At 41.0% G+C, this 18850-nt stretch overlaps 1 protein-coding gene across 1 annotated transcript in view; it reads left to right on the top strand.

The window, feature by feature from the left end:
• The first annotated feature begins 144 nt into the window (after window positions 1-144).
• The window catches only part of LOC119475711 (protocadherin Fat 3), an 81115-nt gene continuing 62409 nt past the window's right edge, over window positions 145-18850 (top strand). Inside the window, exons 1-6 of the mRNA XM_037748661.1 lie at window positions 145-489; window positions 2343-5335; window positions 5435-5569; window positions 6625-6826; window positions 15947-16065; window positions 18371-18569. Of these exons, the coding sequence (XP_037604589.1) occupies window positions 2366-5335; window positions 5435-5569; window positions 6625-6826; window positions 15947-16065; window positions 18371-18569 (3625 nt within the window). The 5' untranslated portion in view covers window positions 145-489; window positions 2343-2365. The remainder of the gene's footprint in view (window positions 490-2342; window positions 5336-5434; window positions 5570-6624; window positions 6827-15946; window positions 16066-18370; window positions 18570-18850) is intronic.

Genomic DNA, 18850 nt, shown 5'->3' on the forward strand with positions numbered 1-18850 from the left:
ACACTCGGCAAACATCGGAGCTAGCCCAACCCGCCGCCTCCTCCTCCTCCTCCTCCATCCATCCTGTGTGTGAGCGCACCGTGGTCCCACTCAAGCGACAAACTGATGCTGACCGCTTCCCACAACTTAAAAGCGACATGTTCTTTGATACCACATTTATCTCGGATCTTAACCTCAACCAGCAAATGACACCTAACTGTCCATTTGTGTGTCAACTATTGCAGATATAAAGCCGAAGTATAGCCCAGCTGCACTCAGGGTTATCATCAGTCAGGTGCATGAAACTGGGGCAATAGCTATTTAGTTTTACGAGGATGGCTGCAGCCGAGTAGACAAACTGCCTGTCGGGATATGATGTGCACATGATTTTTTTTTCCCGAGCATCACCACCGACTTCTGTGCGATTGTTTCGTGCCTTTCTTTTTTTCCTGTCTGGACAGAGGATGGGGAAGGATTTACTTTCACTGATTCCAGCTGTTTCGTGTAAAGGTAGGACACGCTCTGATGTGTTGAGTGAAGTCTGTGTACAAGATGTTTAATTGAGATGGAGCTGCAGACTGTGGCTTCATAAAACTCGTGGATTTTGCACGGAGGCGAGCTCCATATCTGCATCAACATCATGGGAGACGAGAAATGCACCCCAAAATCTCCCGGGACAGTCTCCCCCCTGGTCATTTGATTCTGACAGCCTATTTGGTGCAGTTATGCATCTATATACTATGTCCTACATACATTATAAGCGTGAAAATGTCATATAATCAGTTTAATAATACAGCCTGTATGTTTTAGTGTGTGTTAAAGTTCATAAATGCTATGGATATGGATACACCATTTAGTAATAGCCCATGCAGTATAGGTCTATTTCAAATAATTTGCAATGAAAAGAGAAAAGAAAATGTTTTTAATTAGGTCACCTCATTTTGCATTTCCTTTACTTTTCTGGCAGTTACTAATGAGTTTAAACTTTGGCTGTGCTTTGGAGTTAACCTGATGATAACCAGTGGTGGAAAGTAAAAATACTACAGTTTAGAAATACACAAGTATAGCCTAAAATAATACAAATACAAGTAAAAGTCCTGTATTCCAAATCTTACACAAGTGAAAGAAGGTGACATAAGTATTCAGAATATACTTATAAACCAAAAGTAAATGTACAAGTATAGTGCATAATGGCCCACTGGATTATAATTAGTGATGCATTCATGTGTAAGGATCACTAATGTTGCAGCTGGTAAAGGTGGGCCTGATTTCAGCCATTTTATTTACTACCGAGTAATCCATAATAATACATCAGAATTTATTAGCTGATATATATTTGGTAAAAGTTAATGGATACAACATTTATACACTAGCTCATACAGTATAGGCCTATTTAAAATAATGAAAAGGAAAAAGAGAAAAGAAAATGTTTTTAATTAGGTCACCTCATTTTGCATTTCCTTTACTTTTCTGGCAGTTACTAATAAGTTTAAACTTTGGCTGTGCGTTGGAGTTAACTTGATGATAACCAGTGGTGGAAAAAGCACTCAGATCAAAAGTAACACAGTGTAGAAATACACAAGTAAAATAATACAAATACAAGTCCTGCATTCAAAGTCTTAGCATCAGGATATACTCATAAACCAAAAGTAAAAGTACAAGTATTGTGCAAAATGGCCCACTGGATTATAATGAGTGATTCATTCATGTGTAAGTATCACTAATGTTGCAGCTAAAGTGGGCCTAATTTCAGCTATTTTAATTACTGCCAGGTAATAGTCCAAGTAGCATAAAATGGAAATACTCCAGTAAAGTACAAGTACTTCAAAATTTTACTGAAGTACAGTACTTGAGTGAATGGTAAATGTACTTAGTTACATCCCACCACTGATGATAACTCATTGAAACCAGGCTGTTTCAGAAAGTGTTTGTGCACAATGATGTTTCTCTGACCGTGGCTATTTTTTGTCCTATACATTTTCTAATGTGTGTCTTTTAGGCACTCTAGTCTGCATTATAGTAACTGTGATTGTTCCTGATCCCTGTTATTTTACTTGGTGACATGATGTGTTTCACTGAGGCTGTAAGTGCGCTGTGCTTTGATGTGGTTTGTTTCAAGATATGTCAGTCTTTGCTTCTGAGCCTTTTGGGGTGCAATATTCAGCGTTTGAATACAAACTGTTGGAGTATGCAACATTGAATATGCTATCATATCTCTGTAGTGATAAGCAGTACCCCTGAAATGTCTTTGTAACTTTTGTCTCACAGTTCTCTGTCACATTTTTAGCATGCATTGCAGAGTGCATGTCTTCAACAACTCACCAACTGAATCAGATCTGTTTTTCTTTGCTTTCCAAATATAGGGTGACTGGGTGATGGAATAGTGATGAAGCCTAATCGGTGGGGAAATATGCTTCCTCTACCCAGCTTCTTTCTTCTTTTTTTCCATTTTATTTGCTTCTTCCTCCTCCTCTGTTTCCCCCAAACCCGTGCCCAGTTCCTGACAGAACCGAGGGCTGGACAAGGCCTGCTGCTCTTCACCCAGCCGGCCTATAATGCCTCCATCTTCGAGAACTCTGCGGCAAGAACCTATACCAGAAGTGAGGTCAAAATGGGCATCATTCTTGGCCCACCTCGGTCTTTAGACATAAAATATTCCATTGCGTCTGGAGACAGCGAGGGAATCTTCCAGGCTGAGGAGTTTGTGATGGGGGATTTTTGTTTCCTCCGTATACGCACAAACGGAGGCAGCGGTGCCACATTGAATCGAGAAGTACAGGACAATTATACACTGACAATTAAGGCATCTGCCCAGAGAGGCCTAGAGGCCTTAGCCACTGTTTATATCAAGGTATTGGATACCAATGATCTCCGACCTCTCTTCTCCCCCACCTCCTATTCATTCATTGTGTCTGAGAGTGCCCCACTGGGTGCCAGCATAGGACGCGTAACAGCCACGGATGCTGATGTGGGCTCCAACGGGGAGTTCTACTACTTCTTCAAGAACAGAATTGAACTCTTTGCTGTTCATCCGACCAGCGGGGTCATCACGCTGACAGGTCGGCCAAGGATGGACAGACAAGGCCGGTATGAACTGGAGGTGCAGGTGGTCGACAGAGGGATGAAGCTTTACGGGAACAATGGTATCAGCAGCACTGCTAGGCTGGTCCTAACTGTGGAGCGGGTTAATGAGTTTGCTCCTGTTCTCGATGCAGTCGCTGTCGTTCCATCGTGGGAGGACAAGGACCCAGTCTACGTTGTAATGACTGTGGAGGACAAAGACGAGGGGGTAGCTGGGGATATAGAGTGGGTGTCCATTATGGAGGGTGACCCCCTTGAACAATTTGTAATTGATCGATCGCCTGTCGGTAATGAGTATCGTGTGAAAACATCAGAATTGTTCGACTGGGATACATTCCCCTATGGCTGCAACTTAACCTTCCAAGCCAAAGACAGGGGCATACCGCCTAAGTTTTCTAACACTCAAGTTGTTCAGTTGTTGGTTACAAAGCCAGACCTAGTGTTGGCGAATTTCGAGAAAGATGTTTATGTAGTCACGCTGAGTGAAATAGCTCCCCCAGGCACTATTGTGGAGGTGGTGAAAATCTCCCCAGCTCCTCTGAGTGTCAATTACAGCTTCAGCGGCCCCTCAGATCTGACGTACTTTGATATAAACCCTTTGACTGGAGTTATTATGACCACAAGGCAGCTGACAAGGATATCACAGGATTTCATGGAGATGGAGGTAGTTGATATTATCAGTCAGCAGCGAGCAAGGGTCCAAATCACCATAGAGGATGCTAATGATAACTCTCCAGTGTTCAACAGGCCATTCTACGATGTTGCAATCAACGAGAGCTTACCTGTAGGCACCGTCGCTCTCGTGGTGTCCGCCGTGGATGCCGATAAAAGAGAGAATGGGTGTGTAACCCACACAATAAGTGGCCAACACTATCTTCCGTTTACAATAGACCAGGACTCTGGGGAGGTGAGGATCACAAGAGACCTAGACTTTGAGTCGTCAGATGATATCTATACTTTTGCAGTGCGGGCGTCTGATTGGGGTTCGCCCTACAGACGGGAGAGTGAAGTCAATGTCACCGTTCGTCTGATAAATATAAATGACAACCAGCCTCTTTTTGAGAGGGTTTCTTGCAGGGGGATGATAAGCCGTGATTTCCCCATCAGTCAGACTATCATCACCTTGTCAGCTGTGGACATGGACGAGCTGGGAATGGTGACGTACAAGATACTGTCTGGGAACGAGTTAGACTATTTTAACTTAAATCCAGACTCGGGGGCTTTGTCGTTGAAAAGATCATTAGGATCGGCTAATTTAAAAAATGGGATATTCAACCTGAAAATAGTTGCAACAGATGGCGAGATGTTCTCCGAGCCTACATTTGTGAATGTGTCTGTGGTGAGGGGTAGGATGCCACCCATGGGGTTCACCTGTAAGGAGACCAGGGTGGCCCAGCTATTGGCAGAAAATATGGTCTCAAAAGCATCTGCCATGGCGAGACAAAGACCAGATGAGAGATATACGGACATTTTCTCTGTGAACAAACATGCTCCACAGTTTGAGGCCTTGCCTACTAGTATTCTAGTGAGAGAAGACCTCGGTGCTGGTGCCAGCGTCTTTCAGGTGCGAGCACGAGATGGCGACACAGGCTTCAATGGCCGTGTTCTCTTTTCCATATCTGACGGTAACAAAGAAAACTGCTTCAATATCAACATGGAGAACGGGTTGATAACTGCGTTGCAGCCGCTTGACCGCGAGCGATTGGATCGTTATTTCCTTAATATCACTGTCTACGATCAGGGCGTTCCCCAAATGTGCAATTGGAGACTACTGACTGTGATCATTGAGGACGCAAATGACAACGACCCCCAGTTTTATCAGGACAGCTTCTCTGCTCTTGTTGCAGAAAACTCAGCTATTGGCGTTGAGGTTATTACCTTGACTGCATTTGACAGAGACATTGGTCAAAATGGACAGCTCTCCTACGTAATGCTGACCAGTGTCCCTCAGTTTGGTATCGACAGCGAAACTGGAAGTGTGTTTGTTTCGAGCCACTTGGACAGAGAAAGCATCCCAATGTTCACGTTGAAGATTGAAGTGAGAGACAAGGCTGAAAGAGGCACTCGAAGGTCGTCAGTGACTACTCTTAGTGTAATAGTAGAGGACGTCAATGATTGCGCCCCGGCTTTCATCCCTAGCAGCTATAGTGCTCGAGTACTGGAGGACCTCCCGCCAGGGGCCGTGATTACCTGGGTGCAGGCTCAGGACCCAGACATGGGCCCCAGCGGACAGGTCCGATACTCCTTGATTAATGACTTCAACGGCACTTTTGAGGTAGGTGATGTCACTATTTGTATCGTCTACACTGTTGCATATGCTGATCCTCTTTTTATTGACAGCTTATGATGCATGGGATTGTAATGCTTTGAACAGATCGATGCCGGGAGCGGAGTGGTGAGGATTAGGAAGGAGCTGGACTTTGAGAAACAACAGTTTTACAACCTGACATTAGTCGCCGAGGACAGAGGAGTGCCCGTCCTCATCAGTCAGACATTTGTGGAGGTGGAGGTTTGTATCAGAACAAATGCTAAATCAAAATCTGTTTCATCAATTAAGTGTTGACATTTATGGTTTTGTTGGATCATTACAAGCTTCAAATTGTTGATATGACTTGCCAGTATCTACAGGTTTTCTTTAATGCTCCCCCCATTTCTAGGCTCAGGAAGAAAATACCTATATAAGAATTTAGATCGTGGTACACTAAAGCTCCCCAGACCAACCCACAACAATGAAATAAAATTAGAGTTTAAAGATAAGTTGCAGGATGCCCCGCAATTCAATCCAGTTCAATTGAAGAGACCATATAGGGTACACTAACAAAGTCAGGGTTTGACATTAACCATGGCCCAATGGCCTGTGGCCACAACAGTTACTCTGTGGCCACCAAATATCCTGTCTTTTATCAGGTCTCTCTTGAGATTGAGACTCCATGTCTCAATGAGAATACCTGTTTAAATAAAGGTTGAATAAAATAAAAAAAAATCCCCATACTGTGAGCTTTCGCCAATGCCGACTAGCAACCTATTTGTTGGGGCTACTTAAGTATGTGTTTACTAAGCCTACTCTACTAACAACAGCTAACAAAATCCTTACAGAAGAACCAAACACACAGAAGGCGGACTATGAAAAAACGAAACGGCAACAAAAATATAGGAGGGAATGGAAGCAGGAGTTTAAGTTTTCTGTTATGGTCTTTTCATTTAGTAAAGTGTCACAGTTAAGGAAGGCTGTGTGAAGCTGAGTTAAATTGCCTTTTCTGTATTGTTTTTATATACGTTTACATTTGGGCCACCAAATGTGCACTTTGGCCACCAAATTTAGGGGCTTGGTGGCTCGTTGGGGCAGTGCTTAAAAATATTAGCGTCTCTTCCTGAAAGTAAACAATTTATTTACCAAAAATTACTTATTAGGAAATCATGAATAGGGGTTAGCCGTAATGTAATTGAAGGCAATATTGGTGTATTGATCTAGTGCTATATTGTACATGCATACTGTATGATACAACACATATCTTCACTCAATTTGTCAGTCAATATTAAAGTGAACCATTCAATTTTTTTCAGGTGGTGGATGTCAATGAGAATCTGTATGCACCCTACTTCTCCGACTTTGCTGTGAGAGGCTCAGTGAAGGAGAACTCTCGTGCGGGCACAAGCGTCCTGACAGTCAGCGCTAAGGATGATGACAAGGGGCGAGATGGTGCGTTGAGGTACTCTGTCAGAGGAGGCAGCGGACTGGGCACTTTCACCATTGACGAAGACACAGGTGCGACACAAGATCAATTCTGAAGCCCATTTATGTAAAGTGGAAATCCAATAACTTACAGGGCCATGCGTGGAATATCAACACCCTAATGTGTTGCTAATCATAGCGTATTATGGGGGAATCTTACTATTTCTGTGCCATTGCTGATGAATATGTCATTGTGGTTTGCATTGCAAGTGAGACAGCATCACCACTTGATGCTGTGCATGTGTGTATATGAGGGAGAGAGGTGAGGAGAGTGTGAGGTACAGTCAAAGTCAGGGTGTTGATGGGGCCTCACGTGGGAGCTGTGCACTGGGAGATCATTACTGTAATGAGGGCAGCATGGCAGCTACACTGGCTGCTGGGCCTCAGGCCGCTCTGTACAACTGATCCAGCGCTGTGTGGATAACATTGATCAAGGCTGTCCTGCGCGGCACCACCATCCTTTTCCAAGAGCACTGAAATCACTGTGACTTATTAAAGGAGGTCTGACCCTAAAAAAAGGAAGGCATGCAGTTGTCTCTGAACTTTCCCGCAGTGTCAAACCGCAGCTGAAATCATGTTGATCCAAACAAGAGGCTGTGACTCACTCACCCAGGGATAAAATGAATCAAATATCCAGTATGAAAATAGGACAGTTCATATTAGTTCACATTGGCGCATGTACAGAATGAGAGGCCAACTCTCCCTCTCTCTCTCTCTCTCTCTCTCTCTTTTTCTTTTTTTCTCTCTCTTTCTCTCTCAATTCAATTCAAACAAGCTTTATTGGCATGGATGTTCAAGTTACATTATTGCCAAAGTTAAATGACACATTATTGAATGATTATGTTTTACATAAGAAAACCAAATAGATAATCACAAGATAACAAATGCACTTTAAACACACACTCTTTCATAGATGTAATCAATCAGAAACATTTACAGAGCTTGTAGCACCTCTTAATGTAACAGTCAGCATATTTTGCAGTTAATGTTGCACATTGATTTTTCTCCCCACATAAATATGTCAGTTTGAGGATCAGGGAGATGGATAAAGTCAGGATGTGTGTTTTTCTTATTTTCTCTCTCTCTCTTTCTTAGTCGACTAACACTCATACGATTTTGTCGACTAATCGATTAGTTGATGTAACCGACAGATCTGTAAAACTATGTGTCTCCACAAAGAATTACACAAAAGCAGCACTTTAAATCTGGTGTTTACCAGAGGTGTGCTCATAAGTTTCTTGGAAATAAGTCATTCAGCATGAAAAAAGCATTCAAAAACGACTAAACAACGAAAGAAATCTTAGTCGACTAAGATCAAACCGACCGATTAGTCGACTAATCAACTAAGAGGGGGCAGCCCTAGACATTAAAGCTTCAGTAGTCAGAATGTTTTTGGCATCATTGGGCAAAAAATTCCCAATAACCTTTTCAGCATATTGTAATGCTGTCGGGCCACAAACTTTCTTATTTTACAGCTAAACGGCACACTACAAGATGTTTCTGAAAACATTTTACGCGAGAAATAGGCATTACAGTAACAGAATATTGATCATATTTGATCAGCGCTGCCTAGTTTAACTGTTTCATTTGAGTTTGCGAGTGATTGACAGCTGCTCAGAGATGGCAGGCTCCAGCTCGGCTCTGATTGGTTGTTTTCCTCCGGTCTGTGAAATCTTGCAGATGCCATTAGGAGCACCGGAGGACACCAGAGGAACATGATTTTTGTCAGATTACCTGTCTTATGCACTACTTCAATCATATTTGATCCACCTCTACCTAGTTCTGCTTTAAAGAATGCAACTTAAATGTCACCCTTGACACTGAACATTATTAGAAGAACTTCGTTTGAAAATGGAAAGGGTAGTTTTTAGGATATATTTTATTAAAGTCATCTTAGAAAGTCCAATGGATATTGCTAACATATGTGCGGACCTTGCAGGGTACCTCAATGAAGTTAAATTTCACCAAATTCAAAAGGTGCTCATGCAACATGAGGACATGAACAGCCGGATACAATTTTGGCATTTGCTACATTTCCATCCGAGAAATAGGACTCATGGATGCATATTTGATATTTCCATGGGAACCAAAGTAGGCGTAAGTGAGAACTCCTGCTTTCCCATCAAGGCTTATTGTTGCCGTCTCTGTCTCTATCCATGGTGCTGAAGCTTTGAACCTATCTGTAATCTTTCTCTCCATCTCTCTCCGTGGTGTTGAAACATTCAAATGCTAAGCTCCGAAATCAGTCCCTCATTCACTCATTCTCCAGGGTACTCCGTAGTGAGTAGTGCCTCATCATAGTTACCCCTGACGCCAAGTCTTACCACTGACAGGTCCTGTATTGCGTATGAGCATGCAACTTGTGGGAATTTCGAAGGCTTAAAGTGGAAGTCACTATTTTACTGTTTAAAAGAAACTAGTCTCTAGTATGACACCGCTCTGCCTGCAGTCTCTACTTTAATGTAGCAATGTAATTGAATCAACTCTTCATAATACTTCATAAGTTATTTAAAATTTTCCCCCACTCATACCCACTAATTTAAATACCACATATCTAATCCAGTTTCACTCCTTTGTATTAGTTAGTTACTAGAGAATATGTTTTAAAATTTATGAACTGCGTTTCCGGTAATACATTTTTGTTGCATTTGATACCACTCATATTTTCATTTTGCTTTGTAAAACCTATTTTCTTACAGTCAACATTACTAGTCTTAATATTTGAAAAAATAATTTTGTTTGCATGAATACATGTTTAATAAAACCTAAAACCTTAAATTCTACCAATTAATAGCAGCAGAATAATAAGACATAGTCACAGTAGAAACAGGTGATAATATGTTCTTATTAACCAATGCTTTCTAACTCATAGGTGGGGAATTGAGACTACCTAGTGAAAAACTATGTAGATCCCCAAAAATTAAGTAAAAAAACTATGTACATTGGACTAGTTAAAGGAACAGTATGTAACATATCAGGGGATCTATTATCAGAAATGGAATATAGTATTCATAACTATGTTTTCATTAGCGTATAATCACCTGAAACTAAGAACCGTTATGTTTTCATTAGCTTAGAATGAGTCCTTCATATCTACATAGGGAGCAGGTCCTCTTCACGGAGTCCACCATGTTGCTCCGCCATGTTTCTACAGTAGCCCAGAACGGACAAACCCATCACTGGCTCTGGAGAGAGCTTTTTGCATTTTTAATTTACCTGAAGGCCACCTTAGTTCTCCGATATGCTTGTGAAACTGCGGTAACATGAGCTGCTGAGTGCAAAACAGCCGCTGTCTGACTTCCATTTCCCCTAAAGTAGTGTTATTATGGTAAGGATGGCCTCTGAGCGAGGTGAACGCTGTTACCACGGTTTTGCGCTCGGCAGCTCACTTTACCGAAGTCTTGGAAAGGGAGGAGTGAGCGGAGGGGCACTCAGTTGGTTGCAATTTGCAACCACACCACTAGATGTCGCCAAAACCTCCTTTAATATTTTTTAAATTACGACTTGTGAAAAGTGTAAAATTAGTATCTAAACCCAAATTTGTCACTAGTAGTTATATAATTACAACAATATCATATAGTACAGCAACTTTTAAAATCAATTTTCACCAGTAATTGCTGGCTAAAAAGAAATAAGTGGTTAATTATAGCCAGTAGAGTTTATTTTTGGCTCTTATTTTTAGGGAACAAATGACAGCAATCCTCTTTTGGCCTCTTCCTTCACCTCTTGTCACACTGGTCCCTACTGTACATGACTTGCACTGGAGGTCTGTATTGAACTTTAACTAGGCTAATTAGTATTGACTGTATTGGAGAGAGAAACAGATGGACACATGGAGAGAATGTCCCTCACTCTCTATCTCTCACTATGTATACATAATTACGTATGTATAGTGTACACACTGTACTCATAGACTAGTATTACAGTACACAGATCCCTACAGTGTTCTGTCATAGTACTTGGAGCTGTTATTTACTTTAGTATTAAAACCCCAGTGAGGCGCATCACAGCCAGTGAGAAAGTTTGAGTGCAGATTTTCCAGGGGAAATCAGAGTGCTTGTTAGAGCAGAAAGTGGAGGGAGAAGGGGAGTGGAAGTGAAGCGAAGAGAGGAAGGAAGAGGATGCAGGGGGAGTCTGGAGTACATAAAAAGTGTCAGGAAAAAAATACTGCTTTCTTCCTCCCAGGCCTTTTTATATATTTATTTTTCTCTTTCTGGAAGTTTGTTTTTTAAGTTGCAGCTTTTGTTATTTTCTTCCCCTCTAATATCAAAAGTCTCTGACCCTTTTTGGTATCAGATGAGAAGAGACAGTAAGCGCATGCCAAGCCTTCCGTCATCAAGTGTTTCATTTTTATCGCGTAGAAGTCAGCGTTGTCAGGCGCGGACAGAGTGGCACCACTCTGTCCTCCCACCACGCATTTAGCTGCCATGTTGAGTGGCTCAGCTCTGACTGCTTGTCAATCTGCGGCTCTTAGCGCTAAAACTGAGTGAAGAGACAGACAGTGAGAGTAAGTGAAAGGGACAGAGAGAATTAGATATTGTGTGATAAATCCATTTTGTTGAGCCTGTGTGACGTTTTGCATCCCCTCCCTCCTATAGTAAATTGGCTCTACGATGCATCTTGTGCAGCCCGTAACACCCCCATTGTCTGTCTTATTTTATTTGACCGTTTATGATTTTCCCACGTTTGATATTTAGATGCTTAAGATGACTCACTCCTATATGGGTGGAAAGCTATCTATCAGAAAAAAGAAGTAGGATCTTCTCTGGCTTAAATACTTAGCACTCCTGTACTTTGAACAAAAAAATTGGTATTCTTGTCATTGGATAGGGGGAAAGCAAGCTTTGCGATTTCTCATTGGGCAGCTGTCAGAAGCCACCGCTCCTCTATTAGTGTGTTTGCAAGTGCCAGGATTTGTCACAGTCAGGATGAAGCAGTCCTTTAGTTACGGGCAAACACACTTTTAAAAAGTAATCTATCTTGCATTTGTTAAAAATTAACAGGCGGTACTTTTTGACGTCTTCTTTTCTGCCACACACAGAGCTATTTAGTTGTGCCTCAGAGAAATACACACAGTATTTTCTCATCAATCTTGGCATTGATTATTTGATAGTGGCATTAATTAGATTGTGGGAGTCAAAAGTTGAATAAACATAACAAATGGATGTAAACCCCAGAATACTGTGAACTTCTAGATTAGAAAACATGCCACGACCCCTCAATGTTTTTTTTCACTCTTTGAAGTGTGTTACTTGGTAAAAATGGAAGCTGTCAAGTCAGATTTATATTGAAATCACTGAATAGCGCCTGTCGGTCTAAAAGTTCAAAGAGCTTTTGAAACAGCCAGCTCTGTTTTGCTTGCCCCTTCTCTCCGTCGAGTTATCTGACAGAGATGAGATATGGTTTGAAAAGGACATGGTCAAGGACGACAGAGCAAGGATGTGTTTCAGCAAACACTTTTACTATGCGTTGTGCATGCTTCGGGGGCTGCTGCTTAGTCATAATCCGACATATATACACACACTTTCTGGTAAGAAGGTAACACCTTCGCCATGCGGCTGAGGAGGCTGCAACAAACGCAAAAAAAGGCCACACAGTCACACGTCTAGTCGCTGATTTGTATGCTTGTGTGACTGTAACCTGGGCATGTAGAGTTGGTGGATGAGTGGAAGGCCAAGTCAGGGGACAGCAGACATCTACTGTGGGAGAATAGTAATGTCAGATTTTAATAATCTATTCAGACAGGATCACTGACATGGAACTTGTGCTCAAGTTCTCTGGCTAGAGGATTTTTTCTGAACAACATATCTTTTATGATTGTGGTTCTCAACCTTTTTTCATGTCAAGGACCCCTAAATTGATAGACATTAGGTCACGGACCCCCATTTGATAAGAGTTCGCTTCAGGGACTTCCATCTGAAAAGATTTTTGTTATGATTAAGACCAAAGTTCTATAGTTGTCAACTACAGTTGATCACTTTCTTCTCCCTTCTAGGCTCACTTCTATAGAGTGCTGCAGAAATTAGCTCACATTTTAGCAATTCCTGTTCCCTCATCTGAAAGTCAATGTTCTTTAGAATGGGTTTTTAGTTAGATGCCTGAAATAAGGTCTTTGGTTAAGACAAGCTTAAAGTAGCAGTCAGCAGTATATTTTTGGCATCATTGGGCAAAAAGTCCATAATAACCTTTCAGCATATTGTAATTCAAGTGTTCTGAGAGAAAACCAGACTTCTGCACCTCATCATGGCTCTGTTTTCAGGCTTTATAAAATCTAGCCTCTGACGGGAGACTTTGACCAATCACAGATCATTTCATTGAGAGAGAGAGCGTTCCTATTGGTTGTGCTCTTCTCTGGTCATGGCACCAGAACTTGGCGTTCCTTCACCAGATTTCACAATGGCGGTGGCGTCACAAACTTTCTCATTTTACAGCTAAACAGTACACTCGAAGATGATTCTGAAAACATTTGAGGCGAGAAATAGGCATTAACGTTACATAACATTGATTCATATTTGATCAGCGCTGCCTAGTTTGACCGTTTGGTCAGAGTTCACGAGTGATTGACAGCCGGCTCTCATGGACGGCAGATGGACAGCAGACATCAGATCAGCTCTGACTGCTTGTTTTCCTCCAGTCTGTGAAATCTTGCAGATGCCGTTAGGAGCACCGGAGGACACAGAGGCACATGGTTTTTTTCAGGTTACCTATTTCATGTACTACTGTCACGATATAGCGACCGTTTTATAGAAATAACTTTTTTTAATCATATTTGCTCCAATCTCGCCTACTTCAGCTTTAAGAGAATTTAACATATTGTTCTACGATATAAAATATGTCAGTAAATATCCCATTCAAGAATTTTTAGAAGCCTTTATGTGTCTTAAAAAAGGCGGTTGCTAACAAGTGTCTAAATGAGACTTCTACACGTCATCACGCCGACTTGTTCGCCTTTACAGCGACGTTGTTTATACTTGCGCTCATGCAACCGTGGTGTAGTTCGTTTATAGCCTAATGTGTGCTTCAAAATTCATTCACACTTCAAAAATCAAGAAAGTGGTGTTGATTTGTGCAGATTATTTTACGGAATAAAACGTGTAAGTATCATAAACGTTTTTTTGCCACAGAGCTTATTTTCTGCAATAATCCAAAACCCAATGGAAAAATCTTAATAGCTTTTTGTCGAGGGAACCTTAGCCTACAAAAATACGTCATCCCTGCGCCACTGTATATGGGTCGCCAAATAAATTTGCAGAACTTCTTCCCTCTTTTATTTAACATATGCCACATGAGGCAGCCTGAAATTTTGTATTGTTCTGATAACTGTAGCCTATTTATAACATTGAGACTAATATGAAAGACTAGCGTACATTGTGTTTGTTTAACTGATGAGAGGAAACAAATTAGAGCCATTTAACTTCAGGCCTAAATGCATTTATTTGGTCACATTTATACATGCATAAAAAAATCTTTTTTAACAATATTTTTATATAAGAAAAAGACGATTATTCACAGATATTTAACATAGAGCATTTTCACTTTCTCCCACTCCCCCAACCCCCACTGTCTAGACAAAATAACGTATAACATATCTAAACAGGGAATGATTGTTCAAAATTGAGTATTAAGAAATAAATAAATACTGTAAATAACAAAAAAATAAAATAAATAATAATAAAAATAATAAATAAAAAAGCCAGCAAACACAAAATTAATAAAATAAAACATACATACAGATGAATTAATTTAACATTTCACACAGGAAAAGATACCTACAGTATACATTCTTCTTCTTGCATAAAACAATCTTGTGATTTATCAAACGTATATCTCTTCAAAATGGCTGGTTTACCTCTTCAAGATAATATAAGGTCATGTGGAAATGGCAGTAAAAATGGTCAGGAACGTTTACGCACAAATTTGCTCTTCTCACGATTTACAGATAAGGCCTGTTGTGAATTGGGTCATTTTTAAAAAGTAGGTCCCCGGAAAAAAAAGATTGGGAAACACTGGTTTAGAGGATACATTTTTAACTGGATGTTCAAGGTTAGGCACTGAATCAAGCAAGAGTGCCACTGAGCGTGGTTATCTCAAGGGTGTGGAGTCTGGGCTGGACCGTCTTCACTCTCTCTGCCTCCCTGGAGTCATAGACCTTCATGATTTATATTGGTAAAATTCAAGGAATCCCCGATTTGGTCTTCTCTTTGCACTACTCGGCTTTTGATAGAAATGTGTTGTCTATCTAGCTCTCACTTGTCAAGTGGACCAGGGTAAAAACACTCTAACTACCCTTATACTAACACACTGTAAGTCTTTGCATGCAACAGCATAAACTCACTAACATCCAGCCTTCAATGATAATAGTGAAGTAGCAGCGTTGAGGTATAGGTAAGCATAAAAGTGCCAAAGTAAACACACACTCTGTCACATGTCCAGCCTCAGCTCTGCCTCGCATCTTGTCGGGGTTAATTGCTTGTGAACTGAAGCACAGACTCTGCAAGCGCTGACAAACGCATGCTGCACGTCTTCCTGAGTTTCTTTAAGTTAGTCAAATTAATAGACTCATGCTGGTTTATGAAAGTTTGTGTGCACCGAGCAGAAACGTGTGCTATTTTTTCGAGTGTTTACATGGAAAATCCTGCATGACTGATTTTACAAAAGCGCCCGTGTGTCATCTATTGTGAACGCTCTCTTTGTCCCTCAAGAGGTCACCAAGCTGTCAGCCGCTCGTCTTCCTTAAGGCCACTAAACACACGCCAGTCAATGTGCGTGAGTGTCTGGATGTCTGCGTGTGTTTGTCTGTATTGGTGTAGGGCAGTTCAGGGTACGTTTAGCACTAAGCAAATTGCAGCTGGGAGCAGTTTGGTCAGCTGTGATTAGCTTTAGAGAAGCTGAAACATTGAAGGTGACTACAGCGGCGCCGCTAATGCCTGTGAATGTCACTGAAGCCGGGACACAAAGTTTGCTCTAAATTTGTGTCTTTGTCTCCGGAAAAAGTTGGTACTCAAAGACTTTCCCCCGTGAGATATTTTAGGGATGTATTCTGCGGATGACACCCACACTGTCCCTTCACACACACACGTACACACACCTAATAGATATGCATTCTCAAGCCAGCTGCAAGAACTGCATTAATCTTTTTCTCTGCTTCAACAGGGGTGATTTACACTGCTGGTATCCTGGACTGTGAGACCAAAGACTCCTACTGGCTCACAGTCTATGCAACAGACAGAGGGGTTACACCGCTGTCAGCGTCTATTGAAGTCTTCATTCAGGTACCCACACTCTGCTGCCAATATTCACATTGTGCTATGAATGCATAAGAGGCTTTATACAGAGGAAATGACCTTTGTTTTTTTTTTCACTGAGAGATAAGCATAAAGATGAAGTGCCCAAACTAGAACTTCAGCATCAGTGGAACCTTAATTGATCCCAGAAATACAACAACTTCATGCTTTAGATATTTAGATATTTTTTTAACTCTGTAAATTACAGGCAGGATATTTGTCCCAAATTAAAATAATAATTTACCTTTGTACACCAAGTCACACCTGTTCATACAGCAGCTTCTCATCCATCACACTCATAATGCAAAGCACATACCAAATTTAACCCCTAACCAAGTTGTGGCAGCAATTTTTGGGTTGATACCATTTGTTTCACAGATTTGGTATTAAATTTAAAACATTTTTACGACTCCAGAATTGATAAAAAATGATCCAAAATTTATACAGCATGCAAAAAACTGCATGGACAAAGCGTTTCAGACAGAGGGTGAAAAGAGGTGCTGCAGCACAGCCGGTATGAGAAAAGTAAAGCATTTTTTTTTAATATTAAAGAATGTAAACATGTTCTAATAGAAACCCAAAATACAAGTATGCACCTGAAAATGAGCATAATAGGTCTTCTTAAATGTCACCCTTTTTTTTACATCATATCCAGCCACCCAAATGATTCCGTTTTATGTCCTCTTGGCTTTGACTCTATGCCAGGGGTCTGCAACCTGCGGCTCCGGAGCCACATGCGGCTCTTCAGCCCCTCTCCAGTGGCTCCCTGTGGATTTTTAAAAAAGGAAATTAATATTTGTTTTTTGTTTACATTTTCATTTTTATTTATCATTGTTGTAGGTCTATGGTACGACAGTACAACGGAGTATTAGGGCCACATTGAGGAAAAAAAAATAAATCTGAGATTTCAAGAATAAAGTCATAATATTACGAGAATAAAGTCATAGGTTTACGAGAATAAAGTCGTAATATTATGAGAATAAAGTCATAATATTATAAAGTAGTAATTTTACGTGTTATTTTCTTTTTTTTCTCCTAATATTATGACTTTATTCTGGAAATCTCAGATGTTTTTTCCCTCAATGTGGCCCTAATACACCGTAGTACATTTGCTCTTTGGCCCTCACTCCATTAGATTTATACACTATGTACTTAAACTATAAACTGTGTTACCTTCATCGCAATGCTCAAATGTTTTGCAGCTCCAGACAGATTTCTTTTTTTTTTTTTTGCCTAAAATGGCTCTTTTGATAGTAAAGGTTGCTGACCCCTGCTCTACACCATATTTGGTTATACGTCCGGCAGTCCTGATGTTATGCAATTTTCAAACATATACCTTCTGACAACGTTCTACCCCAAAATCATGACATTATATGAAAGAGTGCTGCGAACAAATTAGCTCCTTTGTCTGTCTTTGTCGTTGGTAAAGTCTTACAACCTGCAAACATGTAACTGCAGGCTGGTTTTGATGCTTTTACTGCAAATTCTGGTGGAGTTTGGTCTCCAGAGTAACAAAAATGAAGCTAAACAAACAATCAGTGTGCTTGCCTCTTAAAATGCTAATGGTGCTCAGTGCAGTGGATAACTATAGCAATGCTCAGTCTGTGAGCAAGAGATACCCACCGGAGGGAAGTCTCTGCTTCAGCTTCTATTTCATTTGGCACTACTGTAAGTAATCCACTGTCTAAACACTCAAATGCACACAACTGCTCCAACACTGCTCACCCTTTGGGGAGGAGATCAGCGGTGTATAAAAAAACAAACTGTGTTTTTTTTGGCTTCTGGATATTCAGGTGCGGCGGTGTGATCGGGCGCTTCGCTCGCGGCCTCTTCATCACAGACAAAACTAGGGAGATTAATCAGGCACAGGTGCTCCTCATTCAGCGGCTGAACCATCTTGGCTCTCGGTGCCTCGCAGCAAACACTCAATCAACGCTCTGTTTGCCATAAATATTCTAGATCTATGCCGTAAGAAGGGGAAATTAATTTGCAGTGCATTTAAAGGGTGACATCCATGACATTTTCTGGTAAATGAATTTCCATTTTGTGATTGATAACGGATCAAGTCCAGACCAAGTCCATGCTGCATTTCACGAGCTGTTGATTAGCAAAGATACCAAATGCAATATTACCATACAGGCGGATTTACTGTAGAGGGTTATGTTTTATTAACACATCTTTGGCCAGTTCAGATCCAACTCAGATAAAGAAGACAGTTAAAGTAGAAACAATCTCCACTTTCTCTCTCTTTCTCTCTTTGTCTTCTTTATCCTCTCCCCTCTTTGTCTCTCAGGTAGAAGATGTGAACGATAACGCTCCCCTCACCTCAGATCCTATCTACCATCCTGTTGTCATGGAGAACTCTCCAAAGGATGTGCCAGTAATCCGCATCCAGGCACAGGACCCTGACCTCACCGCCACTCCCAGTCGTCTGAGTTACCGCATCACCGCTGGCAACCCGCAGAATTTCTTCTCCATCAACCCCAAAACAGGTGATTTTTAAATAATTAAAATATCTTAGTGACATAATTGACAGCATAATGTGGTAGACTTTATATGGCACAATTAGTGATATATCCTTAAAAATAACAAATAATTACACCCATCTTTTGTGTTTGTATGTTTACGTGCCTCTGAAATGACTGAAATTACTTCTTTCATCATGCACCTCCTACTCACAAGTTCATCCGATAAAAGGCTTTGGTTCCCACACAACAAATTAAAAAGACTTTTGTGCCCACACAGTCAAAACATCTAGGACACTGATGAGCCG

This window comes from Sebastes umbrosus, chromosome 17 (genome assembly GCF_015220745.1).
Source record: "Sebastes umbrosus isolate fSebUmb1 chromosome 17, fSebUmb1.pri, whole genome shotgun sequence".
Classification (NCBI taxonomy): domain Eukaryota; kingdom Metazoa; phylum Chordata; class Actinopteri; order Perciformes; family Sebastidae; genus Sebastes; species Sebastes umbrosus.